The sequence below is a fragment of the Miscanthus floridulus genome, chromosome 12 (assembly GCF_019320115.1).
Source record: "Miscanthus floridulus cultivar M001 chromosome 12, ASM1932011v1, whole genome shotgun sequence".
NCBI lineage: Eukaryota > Viridiplantae > Streptophyta > Magnoliopsida > Poales > Poaceae > Miscanthus > Miscanthus floridulus.
This window is the reverse complement of record NC_089591.1, coordinates 62,706,226-62,723,271: the sequence shown is the minus strand read 5'-3', so window position 1 is coordinate 62,723,271 and position 17,046 is coordinate 62,706,226. Positions and strand designations below refer to the sequence as shown.

Sequence of the window (17,046 nt, the reverse complement as noted above, 5' to 3'; positions counted from 1 at the left end):
CTCATCCAAGGCCTTGCGCGCGCGGGGCCTCGGGCAGTCGGAGAACCGGTACCTCGTCCGAGGCCTCGTGGTTTCGTTCTGGGCCGAGCCCGCTTCGGGTGAGCCCGGATATTGTTAGAGGTGAGCCGGGCGGTCCAGCCGGGCCTCGGATGTGGCGGATTTGCCTGCGGTTGTATTTTGGTTTTGTTATTTACAAGGTCTAAGCAATTTTTTCGGTTCTTGCTTAGGGTACCCTTTTTATGGTATCCGACATATGTTTTTAGATTCACCATGAGAAGCACTTTCATAATATTCCCTCTATTCAGGTTTCACAGGCATCTAGATTTAAAAAGTATCCCTTTATTTTAAATTATAAGACATTTTGATTTTTCTAAATACATAGTTTTTGCTATATACTTAGATATACAGTATATTTAGATACATAATAAAAATAATATATTAAAAAAAAACTAAAATGTCTTATAATTTTAAATAGAAAAAGTATTCAATATTTATAGGAGCCTAAACCGTTCAATATATATATATATATTTACAACAATGTGGGACGGCTGAGAACAACCCCCTTCATGTTAGGCTATTGCTTGATACATTAGTTGGTGACGTCTCCTGCACCAACCAAGGTTTGCCGCACCTAAGCTTGGGGTGTGGTCTCAAGACCACTTTACATTTCCCATAAACATAAACCAATTGTGTGGTTCCTTTTTCATATTTTAGATTAGCATAAATTATTTTATTTTTACACAGAATTTCCGATAGAATTGTGAGAAATGGTCGTACGTGCATGAGCCGTACTTGGGCGGTTGGGCCGCTAGATAGGACTTGCAGGGCACATCCCACGGGCTTCCTCAAAATATTTGTCGTTTTCGTTTTTCGAAAAACTATATTAAAAAATATTAATATTTATAGTATATAATTGGTATTATTGAAAAGATCTTTAAATTTAGTTTTTTAATAAATTTATTTAGAGGTATAAATGTTATACGTATTTCCTATAAATTTATAAATTAAGTTAAACTTATGGTGAAAAAAAACATCAGATAATTTTGGGACAGGGGTAGACTAGAAGCCTCCAGAAATGTTTGTTGTTCTTCTAGAACACGCCCTCGGAATCCTATCGCCACCCACGACACGGCCGTGGAACTCACTCTTTGCCGAGCTTTCTCTGTCGCCATGCTGCCGGCGGTCGCCGCCGCATCCCCCGGCCTCTACCATCTGCCGCGCTACCACCACCTTGGCCGTCGCTTTCACCTCCGCCACCACCGCCTTCTACCTGCTACTCCGGCCAGGCCCTCGTGTGGCGCCACCCACGCCCGCCGCCTTCTCCTTGCCGGCGCGTTCGCCTCCGGAGAGGGTCCTTCAGGACAGGTTAGCTCCTGGCAGCCCTCCTGACACGCCATCGTGGTGTTTGCTCAAATTCAGTCCGCAGGAATTTGCAAAAATAGATAAATATATATATTTTTTTTAAAAACCTCTGTAATGTTTGTGTATTCTGAACCTTAATGTCCATATAATGCTTTAATTGCTCCATTTCAGCAAGAAGTTGCGGTATTCCAGCAATTTTCAGGATACTTTTGAAATGCAACTAACAAAATTCTGAAATTAGTTTACATGTGGGCGTTTCGCTTTTAAAAGATAATGTACCACGTTTTTTTTATAGCTCACCTCAATTGTTCTGAACTTTTGAAATTCGGAATGGACTTTCTTGAAGTGCAATTTCTTTCAGAGTTGCTGTCGTCTCAATACATCGGTTGATTTTGTTAGGATGTTGACTACTCTGCTGGCGCCACAAATTCTGGGTCTGCATACCTTGGTCTCTTCGTTCGATTGCTTGGCTTGGACAATGACTCACGTGATAGGGAGCATGCTGTTTGCACACTCTACCAATACTCCCTTGGTGGAAGGAAGAGCATCGATGAGATAATGCAATTCCTTGGCTGCATTGTTCTCATCATTAGCCTCCTGAAATCAGAGTCCACTCCTGCCTGTGAAGCAGCTGCAGGTCTTCTGCGTAACATTACATCAGTTTACATATATAGGAAGATGGCTGGTGAGAGTGGAGCAATGGAAGAAATCATTAGTCTTCTCTGTAAATCTACAATAACCCCTGAGGTACCTGCAAATTTAATCACTACCACCCCAAGATCTTTTTCTCCATTCCATGTTGGATGTAAAGTGATATAACTGGCTGTTACCATGTTTGGCATGCGTGATAATGGTTGATAGCCAGGATACATATAAAAACAATGTTGAATTACCTAATGCATCATAATGGTTTCCTCTTGCAGATTCTAGAGCAGTGTTTGTGTACCATTTGGAACTTTTCTATTGATGAAAATTGGAGGTACAAGATTCTGAGGAGCGATGTCCTAATGAAGATTGTTAGCTACCTAGATGAAGAAGACATAAAAGTCAAAGAGGCCGCTGGTGGTATCATATCAAACTTAGCTTTGAGTCCCTCTAATCATGGAGCTTTGGTTGAAGCAGGCGTCATCCCAAAATTGGTAATTTCAACATAACAAGATCCCAGTGCAAATAATCGCACACTTTATGCATTGCTTCAATGTTGAAAACATGAAATGTTGTATTAGCCATGCTTAGGATATACACTTGGTACATGCATTATTCAACTTTTTTTCCTCAAATGAGGTCCTAAAAGCCATTGCAGTTGTAGTACTATGAGATGTTTTTAAACCTTTGGTGATCTGTTACTAAGAAACTTTAGCAAAGTCTAAATATATAGGTCTATATTTTGAGATATGCCTAAATCTTATGTCATGCTAATATTTTGTTGGAGTGCAAATTGCTTTTGCCACTTATTATTATATATTTCCTGAAATTTGTTCCAAATAATAATTTGGGGTTGTTTTTTAGGTTCATCTTTTGCAAACCAAAGAAGATGACTATAAGATTATTAGAAAGGAAGCTAAAAGTTCACTAATACAGCTGGCTGGTGATGATTGTTGGAACTACAGCCTTATAATAGAGGAGGGTCTAGTCCGGGTTCCTTTGGTTGGCTCAGCTGCATATAAAGCTTTTAAACCTCTCCCTCATTCATGGCCCTCTTTTCCTGATGGCTCTGAGATTCAGCGGAGTTCTCGTCCCTCAAAATACGGTGCCACTGAACTGCTCCTTGGCCTGAGTGTCAATGAGAATGATACAAAACCAGATGAAGCTAAAATTAATGCTATGATAGGACGTTCTAATCAGCAATTCCTTGCACGTGTTGGAGCTATTGAGTTGGATGATCAAGGAAAAGAGGAATCTGGATCTGAAAAGAACGACATGTATACCATTTTGCCATGGGTAGATGGTGTTGCACGGTTAGTTTTAATCCTTGGACTAGAAGATATCTCTGCAATCAAAAAGGCTGCTAGAGCATTGGGTGACGCATCAATAAATGAACATATGCGCACCTCATTCAAGGATGCTGGGGCCGTTAAACCTCTACTTCAGTTGCTCAAGCACAAAGATGTACATGTTAGAGAAGCTGGTGCTTATGCGTTGGAAAAATTAAGTGTCAGGTACTTTATCTTTCCTTATTCGAAGTCTTTAATCAAGGCGATCATACCACTTAATGTTGTTTAGAACAAATCTTAATATCACTTTGCTGGTAATTAACTCTGTCTGGGTGCTGTCACTTATAACACAGTTAGGCGTTTCTAGGAGATTATAATTTTTTTTGATGCCTAGAGTAATGTCATGTTAAATAGAGGGATTTGGCATATTAATAAACCCATGAGCTCTATGACCATAATTCATCTTTTTCCATCTCTAATTCTCCCACTTTCATATATAAATCAGGCATAAAAATACTCTAGGTAGAAAAACGCCTAGACAAAATGCCTAGGTGCTAGGTGAGGTGCTGCTGCTCCGTTTAAGTGTTGCCTTTGTTGCAAGTAAGTAACTAGTCAAGTGGAATATTTCCTGCTTGAGGGCAGCTTGGCACTTAGGCCGCTTGATTGCATTATATAGAAGTAGCAAACTTGGGATACAAGAAGGTGCTTCACCTACTACAGCATATGCTAACTGCATAAAGCAGATGCTACCTTGGATGCTAAGGCATCTGAAAATAGCTAGACAGTAAACAGTAACTATCTAAGACAGTGAATGGTAAATAGCTTAAGTAGGTAAACTAGATACATTGGGTAAGCACTAGGCTAAACCCTCATTTCTCCCCCTTAGCCTTGTGCTCAGCCTTGGAGGTGATCTGCTTCAGGACAATCCTTCCCCTCATTTCTTCGAACTTGGCCTTGCCCAAAGACTTGGTGAGGATGCCTGCAAGTTGATCAGCGGTTGGGATATGTTTAGCCTTAACGCTTCCATCTTCCAGGCAGCTACGGATGAAGTGATACTTAATCCTGATGTGCTTACTCCTCTCATGGAAGACTGGATTCTTGGCTAGAGAGAGGGCTGACTTGCTATCCACCTTCAGCTCCACCACCTCGACATGCCTGTCGAGGAGCTCTGCTAGCAGCCTTCAGAGCCACAGAGCTTGTGTTGCAGCAGTAGAGGTGGCAGTGTACTTGGCTTCACAGCTGGATAATGCCACCACCTTCTGCTTGATCGATTGCCAGCTGACCAAGCAATTGCTGAGGAAGAAGAGTGTTCCACTCGTGCTCTTGCTTGTGTCGATGTCGCCGGCGAGGTCGCTGTCATAGTAGCCGACGAAGTGTGCGGTGCCGGGCGCCTTGATGAAGTGCAGACCGAAGTCGAGCGTGCCAGCGACATAGCAGAGGATGCGCTTGACAGCTTGTTGATGCTCCACTGTAGGCCGCTCCATGAACCGGCTGACGAACCCGACGGCGAACGCCAGATCAGGGCGAGTGTGCACCAGGTAGCGCAGACTGCCGATGAGGCGCCGATAATGCGTGGGGTCGACCTCCTCCGCCGTGCTATGTCTGCTAAGCCTCAGCCGCTCCTCCATTGGAGTGTGGGTAGGGTTGCAGCCAACCATTCCGCCGAGCTCCAGGATGCGCTTGGCGTAATGTGTCTGGCGGAGGGTGATGCCGCTGGCATCTTGGCGCACCTCGACGCCGAGGTAGAAGCTGAGTAGGCCGAGGTCACTCATGTCGAAGACCTTCATTTATGCCTTGAATGCCTCCACTTCTCGTTCCTCCACGCCGGTGATGATGAGGTCGTCGACGTAGACGCCGACGAGCAGGACAGAGCGCCCACTGCCCCGCCGGTACATCGCCGCCTCGTGAGCGCTTTGCTGGAAGCCCATATCCTTGAGCGTGGTATCCAGCTTGGCATTCCAGGCGCGCGGAGCCTGCCGCAGACCGTAGAGGGCCTTGCGGAGGCGGTAGACCTTCCTTTCCTCTCCGGCGACGGCGAAGCCGGGCGGCTACTGCACGTACACCTCCTCCTTGAGGTCGCCGTTGAGGAAAGCGGATTTGACATCCATGTGGTGGACGCGCTAGCCTTCTTGAACCACCAGCGCGAGGAGGACCCTAACGGATTCCATGCGCGCCACTGGAGCGAACGCATCGTCGTAGTCCACTCCTTGCTGGACGAAGCCGCGTGCCACGAGTCTTGCCTTGTGCTTGATCACCGCGCCCAGCTCATCTTTCTTGAGCTTGAACACCCATTTCAGGGTGATGGGACGGTGACCAACGAGGAGCGGCACCAGCTCCCAAGTCCGGTTCTGCTCCACCGCCTTGAGCTCTTGCTCCATTGCCGCCCGCCATGCCAGATCGTCCTTGGCTTTGGCAAAGTTGGCGGGCTCGCCGGCGTGCGTCAAGTGCAGCTCGGCGAAAAGACGTTGAGGCGGCGGAGGTGGAGGATGGTCGCCGATGATGTTAGTCATCGTGCGGGACCGCAACGGCTCTTCATCGTAGTAGGCGTCGAGTGTGTCTTCATCCTCCTCCAGGGGAGTGGCGAATTCCACTTGATCACCGCCCACAGCTGATGCCGCCGGTGAAGTGGTAGGGGCAGCAGGGGACGCTGGTGGTGACGTTGGCGAGGCCGGCTGGGGTGCTGGAGGAGCGACCGCTGCTGCCGATGTCCCTCCGGGCTCCCCCGAACTTGGTGGCGGCGAGCGCGGTGCAGAGTGATGGCGCCGGCGATGTAGCTTCGGTCGCCACTAGAGAAGCACCTTGTGCTCCCCTAGCTCCTCCAGTCTCCCAGTACTCGACGGTGAAGTCGCTCGCTGCCGAGACCGAGCTGCCAGCGTCCGGAGTGGACCAGTCCTAGCTGTGCCCCTCGTCGAAGATGACGTCGCTGCTGATCTTCACGCGCCGCATCACTGGGTCTAGGATGCGGTACGCCTTGGCTCCCTCTGCGTACCCGATGAAGATGCCAGGCTTGCCGCGGTCATCAAGCTTGCGGAGCTGACCCAGGTCCTTGGTGTAGGCGATGCAGCTGAACGTCTTCAGATGGCTCACCGCCGGCTTCCGCCCGTACCAAACCTCGTAGGGGGCCTTGCCCTGCAAGCTCTGCGTCGGCGAGCGATTGAGCAGGTGGACGGCCGTCATCACCGCCTCCCCCCAATACTTGGCAGGCATCCTCCTTTGCTTCAGTAGGGACCGGGCCGTGGTGACCACGGTCTGATTCCGGTGTTCCACCACGCTGTTCTGTTGTGGCGAGTGAGGTGTCGAGAAGTGGCGCTGGATGCCCTCTCCTGCGCAGTAGTCGGCGAACTCTACGACGGTGAACTCGCCGCCGTTGTTGGTGCGTAGCACCCGGAGCTTGCGGCCGCTCTCCTTCTCTGTCGCGGCTTGGACATGCTTGATGGCGTCCGCGGCAGCATCCTTGGACGGCAGCAGGACGGCCCACATGAAGCGGGACGCGTCGTCCACCAGCAAGAGGAAGTACCGCCGCACTCCTGGAGTCGCCGGCGTCACGGGCCCGCAAAGGTCGCCGTGGATGAGTTCCAGCTGCTCCTGCGCGCGGTATTTGGCCTGCTGAGGAATGGGGCGCCGGCGCTGCTTCGTCGTGACGCAGGTGTCACAGAATTGCTCGACGTGCTTGATCACCGGCATGCCCCGCACCATGGCATGCTTGCCGAGCTGGTGCAGCGCCTCGAAGTGGAGGTGGCCGAACCGTTCGTGCCAGCGCCAGGCGTTGTCGTCCTTCCTCGCGGCGAGGCAGGGTGGCTGCGCGGCCTCAAGATGGAGGACGTAGAGGCGACTGGGCCCGCGGTTCACCTTGACGAGGAGGCGCCCGCGGCGATCCCAGATGCGAAGCACGCCCTTGTCGATCTCCACCTTGGACTTGCCTTCATCGAGCTAGCCGAGGCTCATGATGGAGTTGCACAGCGCCGGGATGAAGTAGACGCCGTGGAGAACTCAGTGCTCGCCGGTCTTGGCTTGGAACATGATCGAGCCGACACCTTGGATCTCCACCCTTGACGCGTCGCCAAACCGTACCGAGCCACAGACACAAGTGTCGAGGTTGGAGAAGAGCTCGTGACGGCCGGTCATGTTGTGGGTGGCGCCGCTATCGAGGTACCAGCCATCCAGCTTGTCCACGCCGGAGCCGGTGTTGAGGAATGCACGAGCTCTGGGCTCGTCGATGTCAAGGGTGGCGTCGGCCTTGGAGCAGAGGATGCCCTCCTCTGTTTCCAGCTCTAGGAAACCGTGGGCGAGGAACAGAGCCGCCTCGTCGTCATCCGCCTCCGTGAGATGCGCTGCACCACCACGCTCGCGTCGAGGCTGACGACAATCCTTCGCCCAATGGCCGGCGCGGTGACAATTGAGGCAGGTGTCGTCGCGGTTCGCCTTGCGTTCGCCGCCGGCGCCACCAGCTTTCTCTCCTTGCCCGCCGCCGCCACGGTTGCCATGCTCGCCCTTGGGCTTCTTCCTGCCGCCACGGGCACGTCGGCGGTGCTCCATGGACGAGCTGGACGAGCCGAAGCCGTCTCCTCCCTTCTTCTTCTCCTTCTGCCGAACGAGCCATTGCTCCTCGGTGTACATCAGCTTCCCGCCAACGGAGATTGGCTCGGTCGGAGTTTCTTCCTCGAGATCGTCCACCGTCTTCAGCCTTCCGGTGACCTCCTCGATGGTGAGGTCCTGGAAGTCGAGGAGGGTCTCAATCGCGATCTTCAGCTGGGCATACTTCTTCGGCGCCGCTCAAAGAAGCTTCTCCACCGTCCGCTCCTCCGTGAGGTCCTTGTCACCGTGGCGGGCCATCTGCTGCTTCAGCGCGGAGAGGCGAAGCGCGAAATCCTCAACCTGCTCATCGGGACGGAAGGCGAGGTTCTCCCACTCCTTGCGCAGTCGCTGCAGCGTGGCGCGGCGAACGCGGTCGACGCCGATGCGCGCCGCGGCGATGGAGTCCCACGCTTCCTTGGCCGACTCCTTGTCTGCGAGCGGCGCGCTCATCTCCGGCGGTACTCCGGCGATGATGGCCTTGAGCGCGCGCCGGTCGTCGTGGTACGGGAGGTCGACGTACTCGTTGGCGTCCCAGAGCTGGCGCACCTGCATCTTCACTTTCATGAGCAGGCTCCACTCGTGGTAGTTGGTCTTGGTCAGCATCGACCATGGCGTCCCCTTGCCAGAGTCCTTGTACACCGTCTGGACGGCCGCAGGTGACCCACGACGGCCTCCGTGTCCGCGATGGCGCTCCGGCGACGGTGAGGGGATCCTGCGGCGCACCGGGCTCCGCGACGGCTCCCTGGGCTGCCGCTCCAACTCTGCGCGCGGCCGTGTTGGCCGCTGCCTGCCTGGCCGCCTCGATCGCCTACGCGGCTGCGGCCTCTGCCACGGCTAGACGCTGAGCGCGATTAGCGCAGGGATTGACCACCATCCCTCCGCTGGCGTTGGCGGCTGCACGCAGAGCGCGCTCGCTGGAGGTGGACATGCCCTCTGCTCTCTCCTAATCCAGGCTCTAGATACCAATTGTTGCAAGTAAGTAACTAGACAAGTGGAATATTTCCTGCTAGAGGACAGCTTGGCACTTAGGCCGCTTGATTGCATTATATAGAAGTAGCAAACTTGGGATACAAGAAGGTGCTTCACCTACTACAGCATATGCTAACTGCATAAAGCAGATGCTACCTTGGATGCTAAGGCATCTGAAAATAGCTAGACAGTAAACAGTAACTATCTAAGACAGTGAATGGTAAATAGCTTAAGTAGGTAAACTAGATACATTGGGTAAGCACTAGGCTAAACCCTCAGCCTTTTTATACAAAGGTTTCACAATGTATTGATGTATCGCCTTTTAAAACATGCAAAATGGACCTACATGTCTATGTGTATCTATTTGTTTGGCTAATAGAACATTGTTTTTTTTGTACCCTGTTTGTTTCCTTGGTTGGGTAGTTTATTTTCCTGTGTGGGCGCATATGTTACTATGACTAAAGTGATTGCGTAAGAGACCGGTTCTGTACAGTCTTTCTTCTACTTTAATAAAATGGTATGCAGCTCACCTGCATATTTGAGAAGAAAAGCATTGCATGTTTTGGATTTGGAACATATTCAGAACTTTTTTTTTTTTTTGGGGGGGGGGGGGGGGGGGGATGCCTACTCGGTCCATTTTTTTATGAATAGTCCAACATATCAGCTTTATTCAAATGCACTTGCGCTACTCCTTGTTTAGGCTACCAGAAGATACAGATAATGAAGTCTAGTTGTCGGTAATGTTCGCTCTAGACTAACAAGTGATTGTGCATGAACTGTTTAATATGTGGATACTGTTGAAGTGTTCTCTACTTGATTAGCCGCGAAGTGCTTTAATAGCATATAATATATATTGGGGCACTACTCGATCATATTTAGTATGTTCTTCTGTTTGTTGCTGGATTCATTTTTTACTGTCATATGTTCCTCGTTTGACAATTTGTTTATTCACAATCCTTTGTAGTGCCACAGTCTGTCGGAATATCAAAACAGAAGGTGGATTAGGATTGCTTGTAAATATAGTCAAGGATCAAGATACCCCAGTAGAACTACTAGAGAAGGTATTGGCCTTCAACATGACCTTTTTTACACATAAGAGTAACATTGTCATGGCTAGGGTTCTAACTTAACAGTTCCTGTGCAGATAATTTATATACTTTCTCGAATGTTTGACATGGCGATTTGCATGGTTGCTACAGTGAGTCTGGCATATTTTGCACGTCACTGGTTTTAATTTTTTTTTATATTGAAACACTGCACTCTAATGCTCTCAATTTGTCAGCCGGATACTGAAGGTGATAAGGATAGTGGAAACAATGCAATTCCCCAGACATCTGTTAACCAAGAGATGGCCAGGTTAGTTTGGGCCTTGTGGCTACACATGTGACTTTCTTTACTTACTCTCTAATTTCATGGTAAATCTTGAGTTCTCATTCCCTTAATTCATAACAAAGTGTTGTTTTAGCTTTATGCACACATATGACAAATTGGTATAACTATAAGATTACCACATTAAATGTGGCTGTTTATTCACTTTGTATTGTTTTATATAAATGCGTGAGACCTTGCACGATTGGTCTATTAATAATGTTAAGTTTTATGCATGCATATTACCAATTGGGTCTTCAGTTACTGACTACTGTATCACCCTTTTCTGTTTTGTCTGTAATACTTCTAACAATTAAGCTCAAGTGTCGAGACAGATGTCAAACTGGTTAATTTTTTGATAAAACTATTGTCTTTAGCCCTTTAAATCATTCACAATTAATATATGGTATAGATATAGATATATATGATTATAGAAACACTTAATATATGAATATTTTTCTTTCTAAAATAACAATTATGTAGGGACAATAGTTTTAGGGATGAAGGAAGCACTTTCCAGTGGTGAATAAGTTATTTTCAGTAGTGGGAAAAACATGAATTTGTTTCATAACAAGCTGCTTATAGGAACCAACCAGTTATGTTGTTTGTCATAATTTAATTACTCCAGAATAAGTACATCAGTAGATTGAATAATTGAACCATGGGAGTTACAGAAAACCAGTTCAATGACTCATTAAACTGCTTTTTTTTTAGTTGCGTATTTCAGTGCAGTTTATGTTGTACAAATTTTGTGAGTTGAGTTTTAATCTCACACTTATCAGTGGATCACCTAATCCTCTTTAGAGTCAGTATTTCCCAGAAGGAATAATCCATTTTACCCATATCAACTATTGCTGAAACCTAGATTCACCCTTAACTATTAACCGTCAAAATTATTTTTCTCGAATACGCAGGAGATCTGCGTTTCATTGTATTATAGAGAGGAAATAAAGGCCCGAGTGCATTACCAACTCATGCCGGTACCATACATGAGAAGGTTGGGACACAACATTATCACCTATGAGACATCTGACGACCGACAACCAGGCACCTAACTAGAGGTCCCACCCCCATCTAACCGAAGTGCTAGGAGCTTCTTAGCTCCAGCCAAGCACCACAGTTTGTACTCATCTCTAAACTGTCTCAAGACCTCATTAACGGATGGAGTAGCTCCCTCAAAGACACAAGAATTGCGATGCTTCCATATCAGCCAAGATGTCAGAATAGTTAGCGAATTAACCCCTTTTTTGTACTCCTTGACTCTACGAATGCACTTGGCCCACCAATCAGCAAAGCTATGTTCGTTCTGTTGTGGTACTGCTCCATCCATCTCCATAGGCGAAAGGATGCTGAACCATACTTGCCGTGAGAACACACAATTAGTGAGCAGATGTTGAATAGTCTCCTCTTGGTCGCATAAAGGTCATCTCTCTGGATGTGACAATCCTCGGCGAGCAAGCCGATCCACTGTCCAACATCGGTTTCTGATGGCGAGCCAAATAAAAAATTTACATTTTCCAGGGGCCCATGACTTCCATAAACGTCGCCAAGGCCCAAATGTCACTGAACCATAGAAGAAAGCTCGGTAGGTAGACTTGGCGGAGTATGTTCCAGAGGCATCGAATCTCCAAACATGTTGATCATCATCCTGGGAGAGCGCAACCTCCCTAAGACCATCCCAAAGGTGCAAGTACTCCGAGATTCCGATCATGGACAGGCCTCCCTGAATATCACTCACCCAAGCATTATTTTCAAGTCACAAAGCGAACTATTCTTTCGCCTTTTACTAACCGTCAAATTTACACACTCTTAACTGTCACCATATCAAAGAGCCCTCTGATGGTGTTTTCATGGGCTTTTTTATGCACTACTGGCCGTTGACTGCCTTTAAACATAGCCATGGTGGCAAGAAATATGCCAAATCAACATGCTTTGCCACATTACCATTGACCTCTAGTCTTTCTCTTCCCTTCTCATCCATGGGCACCATGACATCAACCATTCAGCAGCGATTACTCTGGATCTAGATTCGCCCTAGTCCCTGCCTTGTTACCACTGCCATGAGCATGGTAGGCTTGCATGCTTACCATCACTTGAGAGTGCATGGCACTTGCACATTGACCAATTTGATCGCATCCTGAAAGTTAAAATTTGTGGTGTCTCCTTAACAAGCTGCTAGCACATGTGGATAGCATGTTGACGTCGCTCTTGATTTTGCTTGTGTTTTGACCAGTTATCTTGCACTGTTATTTTTCATGCCGGAGTTGTAAATGGGTTTGCTCTTTTATTTACCAATACCTTATTAGTGTTGTGGCCATTTATTACTCTTCCCCAAAAATCCTATCTTAATTTCTTTTCTTAGCCACATTGATCTGTCACCTATGTTCCTTCCTAGCGTTTGAATATGCCGCCACAACCATGTCTTTCTCTCTAACACGGTAACACCAGTTTCTCTTCTACTCTTATCAATGAGAGTATGATTGCTGGCGAACATATCTACTACGCTGTGGTTCTACATACTACAGTTTTGGCAAAACCCCTCTTTGGGGCACACAGATCCTTAGACACAACTTATGTGGTCCATGGTTCTGCACTATCATCTTTGGCTTCTTGCTTCTCTTTTGGGCACGCAAGCCTGACACTTTTATCATTCATGTGGTGTAGTGTCTGTTGGAATATTGTAGTGATGTGATTCTTTTAATGTTTGTAGCGAGTTGATCTTCGATTTTGATGCTATCTCGCGCTTAACGAAAGTTCTGAAGGAAGCATCGCCAAGGTTGCAAGCAAGAGTCTGTTGTGTACTAGACCATGTAGCAGCTTCGGAGCAACATGCCACTGCAATGATTGCTGCTTGCACTGGTTCAGTAATCGAAGCTATTCTTGAAATAGGGGTTATTCATGGTAAATTTTTAATTCAGTTTTGTGTTAGATTTACAAATGGTTACATTACTTCTTTTCCTTGTATCATTTATATATATATCATGAAATAGTTATGGTAGTAATCTTTGATAAGAGTTTTTATGCACTAAAAAGCTTTGTGGTAGTGCCCTGACTTGACATGAATTATTATACATATCGTATGTTAGAGTATTAGATTAATGCATTTGTTTGAAGTGTAAAAATAGCCTATTAATAATGTATTAATCGCCAAAAAAGTAATTGATCGAGCAGAAAACATCAAGATTTGTTGAGGCCTATTGGTTTGTACCAAAAAATGGAAGAATGAACATAAACTTTGTTTTCATATCAACCATATTACATTTGGTCCATTTTTTATCCATGCACATCAACTTTTAACATTAATCAAGTTCTGAATTTTGGTAGCTATATCATGTCTACCCTAATGGAAATATATTTTCTGGCTCCATAGTTCTATGTTTCACTGCCATAATTTAGTAAGATCTTTCAGTCAATTCTATCAATTAGTCAGACCTATATCGCTGTCATCCCTGCATAATTTTTTCTGGAATGATGGTGCCTTTTGGTGCTTGTATGCTGTTCATTAAGGTTGTATTATAGATAACAATATAACATGACATTACAAATTATGATGCAAATATGCTTGACATATATAGTGTTAGCCAAGAATGGTGCTAATGAATCAGTTTTTGTGGAATTTTCTTCGACAAAATATTATGATTTAGTAGCATTCTGAGATATCACAATTTGCTGTCATTTTCTGCTAGTTTTCCATCTCAGAAACCTTGAAATGCTGCTATATTGATATAATCTTCATCTCTAAAATTTCTTTATGTTTCTCTATATAATAGGGACCAGAAGTGACTCTGAAAACTTTGATGAAACTCCTAGTGCAGTCATCAAAGAACTCAGTGAGGCTGTGTCTGCAGCTGTGAGGTTACTCACAAAGTTATTGAACTTTGATCTTTTCATCCGCAGCATAAACAGTGAAAAAATCACTTCTCTGCTAAGAAGAATGCTCAAGTCAAGTTTCCCCCTTCAGTCAAAGGATTGTCTTGCAGCATGCCTCCTTAAGCTAGAATCCAGAGCTGGCTTATCAGGAGATCATGGTGTCAGTAATATAGATATGGAGATAACTATCTATCAGACTATTCCAAGGCTAGTTGAGCAAATGATGAACTCACTTAAATTTGAAAATAAGAGAAGTGCTGTAATAGAGCTGAACAAGATAATATCTGGTGGTGTGCTGGAATATACAAGAGCATTGGCTGATGCTGGAGGCATATTTCCACTGGTCAAAATGCTTGAAGAGGGGGATGGAGATGCACTGGAAGCTGTCTTAGCTATCTTGTATAATCTGAGCATGGATCCAGAGAATCACCCAGCAATAATTGCTGCTGGAGCAGTGCCCCTGTTGAAGCGGATTGTTCTTATGGAGGGCCCACAATGGAGTAGTGCTATTCAGTTGTTGAGAACATTGCCTGTATGACATTGCTGAAGAAAATGACCATTCATCGTCAATGAACATTTTAACTGCACTTAGTGGCTTAGTGCATGCACAGGTACATTGTGAAGATCTTCTTCAGTGTCTACACGATCAGTTTGTTCCAAATGCCTCTGCAATTGCGACACTTTGATGTTGTTAAACACCTAGTCATTGTATCACTTTTACATGGATACCTTCTCTCTTAACATTACAATGGTAGATGATAACCATAATTGGAGTACATATTTGGACAATGATGCAAGGTTTATTGCCTTTCTTGGATGTTTAGGAGACAGAGAATTGATGCAAAATAAATTGAATTAGTTCTCACAGGACTACTAGCTGGTTTAGGAATTTTCTGGAATAGATAATAAAGTGAAGTCAAAATCGTTTAGCTTATTATCTTAAATTCAGTTGCACATTGCTGAATTTAGCATATATGCAATTAAGGATTGGCAATCAGAACACACATGGATATAACTTGTGAAAGTTCTAAGAAAAGAATTTATTTTCTGGTCGTCCTTGATGACTCCATGATGACCAGAGCACAGGGAGGCATACTATTATCTTCAAACAAACCTTTGGTGGATATACAGGTATTGTTGACTGAAGAACCGGTGCAGAAAATGTCTTTGAAAAAGTTTGGATTGTTTTATCTTGTTGCTGAATACAAAACTAACAATAATGAGATCCTTTACTAAACATGATTTCTTTTGCAGCTAATTTCTTAGATTGAGGTCGCAGCTGAACCGAGCTCCAGCTCCCTATCATCATCAAAATTTGAATTTATGACCTGGAAGAAAGTATCAGAAAGGACATTTCCTCCGAAGTAGCAATATACGCTGCCCTTTTGGCTAGTTGAAAAGCACACCGGGGCATGATATATGATGTCTTTTTGCTCACATGCGACGGCAATAGATAGTACCATGAACTATTTTGGACACTGGCAGTTTGCTGGTGCCTAGTTGTGAGACCCTGGAAAGTTCAAACTGTAGCGTGTTACTTAATAGTCATGTTTCGACGCTAGGTGACTTCACTCTGTAAAAAATGGGGATCCTTTTTGTATAACCGAGCTTTAACTACTGAACTATCCTGACTAGCGCAGCAAAATTGCAGTAAACTGACGTATACTCATTGCTTGGGGACTTGACTACTTGAGCTACCATGATCATAGTCATTGTGATCGACGTGGACCCAGCTCACATGCAAGCGGGCTTGTAGACAGACCTGCAAAACCGACCTGCAAACAGGTTCAAATTTTACGTGTATATGTATTATATATAGTAAGATGAGGGGGTCGATCTCGATCATGTTTAGCCGCACCTCAAGTAAAAATTTCTGGTTCTGCCAGGATGATGGCGGCGGCGGCGCACTACCACCGCTGAGGCGCTGACGCGACATGGCCCTAGGGCGGCGGCGGCTGCTGCTGCTGCTGCTGCTATACGTATGCTGCCGTAGAGTCCCGGTCGCCGCGCTAGTTCTAGCTAGTTATTCTGTACATGGGCTTACCTAACAAGTGCTCGTGTCCATACATGAATATCGTGGGAGCGTTTGCTTGTGTAAAACATGAATATCGTGAGAGCGTTTGCTCATGTATAAGATTTCTTATTCTCCAACCGAAACGACAAATCGTGCAGAGAGGAAAGCTAATTTTCCGGGAATTGAATTGAAATGTATTCTTGGGGGCAGGAGCGGCGACCCTGAGTGACAACTGACAAGTCCCTGAGGAGCTCATACCGTGCCGGTGAGGCGTGAGCGGTGAACCAGACAACCAGTAGCGCAGGCTTTGGCGCTTTGCAGAGGTCGGACCGGACGACCACGACGACTGCCTGATTGGGAATTTGGATGCATCTCAATTCTCAAACTACTACTGGGTGTGGGGGGCGGGGGTGACAAACGAACGCCCTCCTCGGGATCTGGACTCGTCCGACGTTTTTTAGCCAGAGAGTACCTCGCTGTTGCTCTGGTGGGAACACTGAACAAGTGAACAGTCTCGGCTAGGCTCAGATGATTCCGAACAGCTTCGTGACCCAAACTTGTGTTTCGAACTTGTTAGCTTCACGTCCATCTGAATTTCGTTCCCGCAAACCGCAGCCGTAATGCCTCGACGCTTAAGCACAGTGGCAGTGCTGCGTTACTAGCGAGTCGTGCATGCGACATCAGATTGCGACACAACACATCTGCCATAACTGCGAAGTGCCGAGTGCCGAATGCCGAATTAGCTAGACACGGCCACACGGTCACTCTTCTAGCCAGAACCATGGTCCATATATCATACCTTGGCATTCGAACTTAGCTCTTCTCCAGACACAAAGAAGTGAGACTACCGACAGAAACTTTCTGTACCCATTTTTAACGTGTTCAAATACTAAAACGAAGGCAAGAGAACAATACTACAAACTGCAATATTGGACTCCGAGACTGCTGCAAAGC

General features: G+C 46.4%; 1 protein-coding gene across 2 annotated transcripts; it reads left to right on the top strand.

The window, feature by feature from the left end:
* The first annotated feature begins 1,082 nt into the window (after window positions 1-1,082).
* On the top strand, window positions 1,083-15,733 carry LOC136496671 (uncharacterized). 2 transcript variants are annotated; one of them, XR_010769105.1, is made up of 10 exons: window positions 1,083-1,365; window positions 1,762-2,109; window positions 2,286-2,501; window positions 2,872-3,521; window positions 9,805-9,901; window positions 9,985-10,038; window positions 10,123-10,196; window positions 12,919-13,109; window positions 13,979-14,689; window positions 15,333-15,733. XR_010769105.1 is itself a non-coding variant. In XM_066492400.1 (9 exons), the coding sequence occupies exons 1-9, from the start codon at window positions 1,171-1,173 to the stop codon at window positions 14,614-14,616; spliced, it is 2,463 nt and encodes an 820-aa protein (XP_066348497.1). In that variant the 5' UTR covers window positions 1,083-1,170; the 3' UTR covers window positions 14,617-14,867. The 2 variants fall into 2 exon arrangements, 1 of the variants encoding a protein (XP_066348497.1); XM_066492400.1 differs by lacking the exon at window positions 15,333-15,733 and having other exon boundaries at window positions 13,979-14,867.
* The last annotated feature ends 1,313 nt before the right edge of the window (window positions 15,734-17,046 follow it).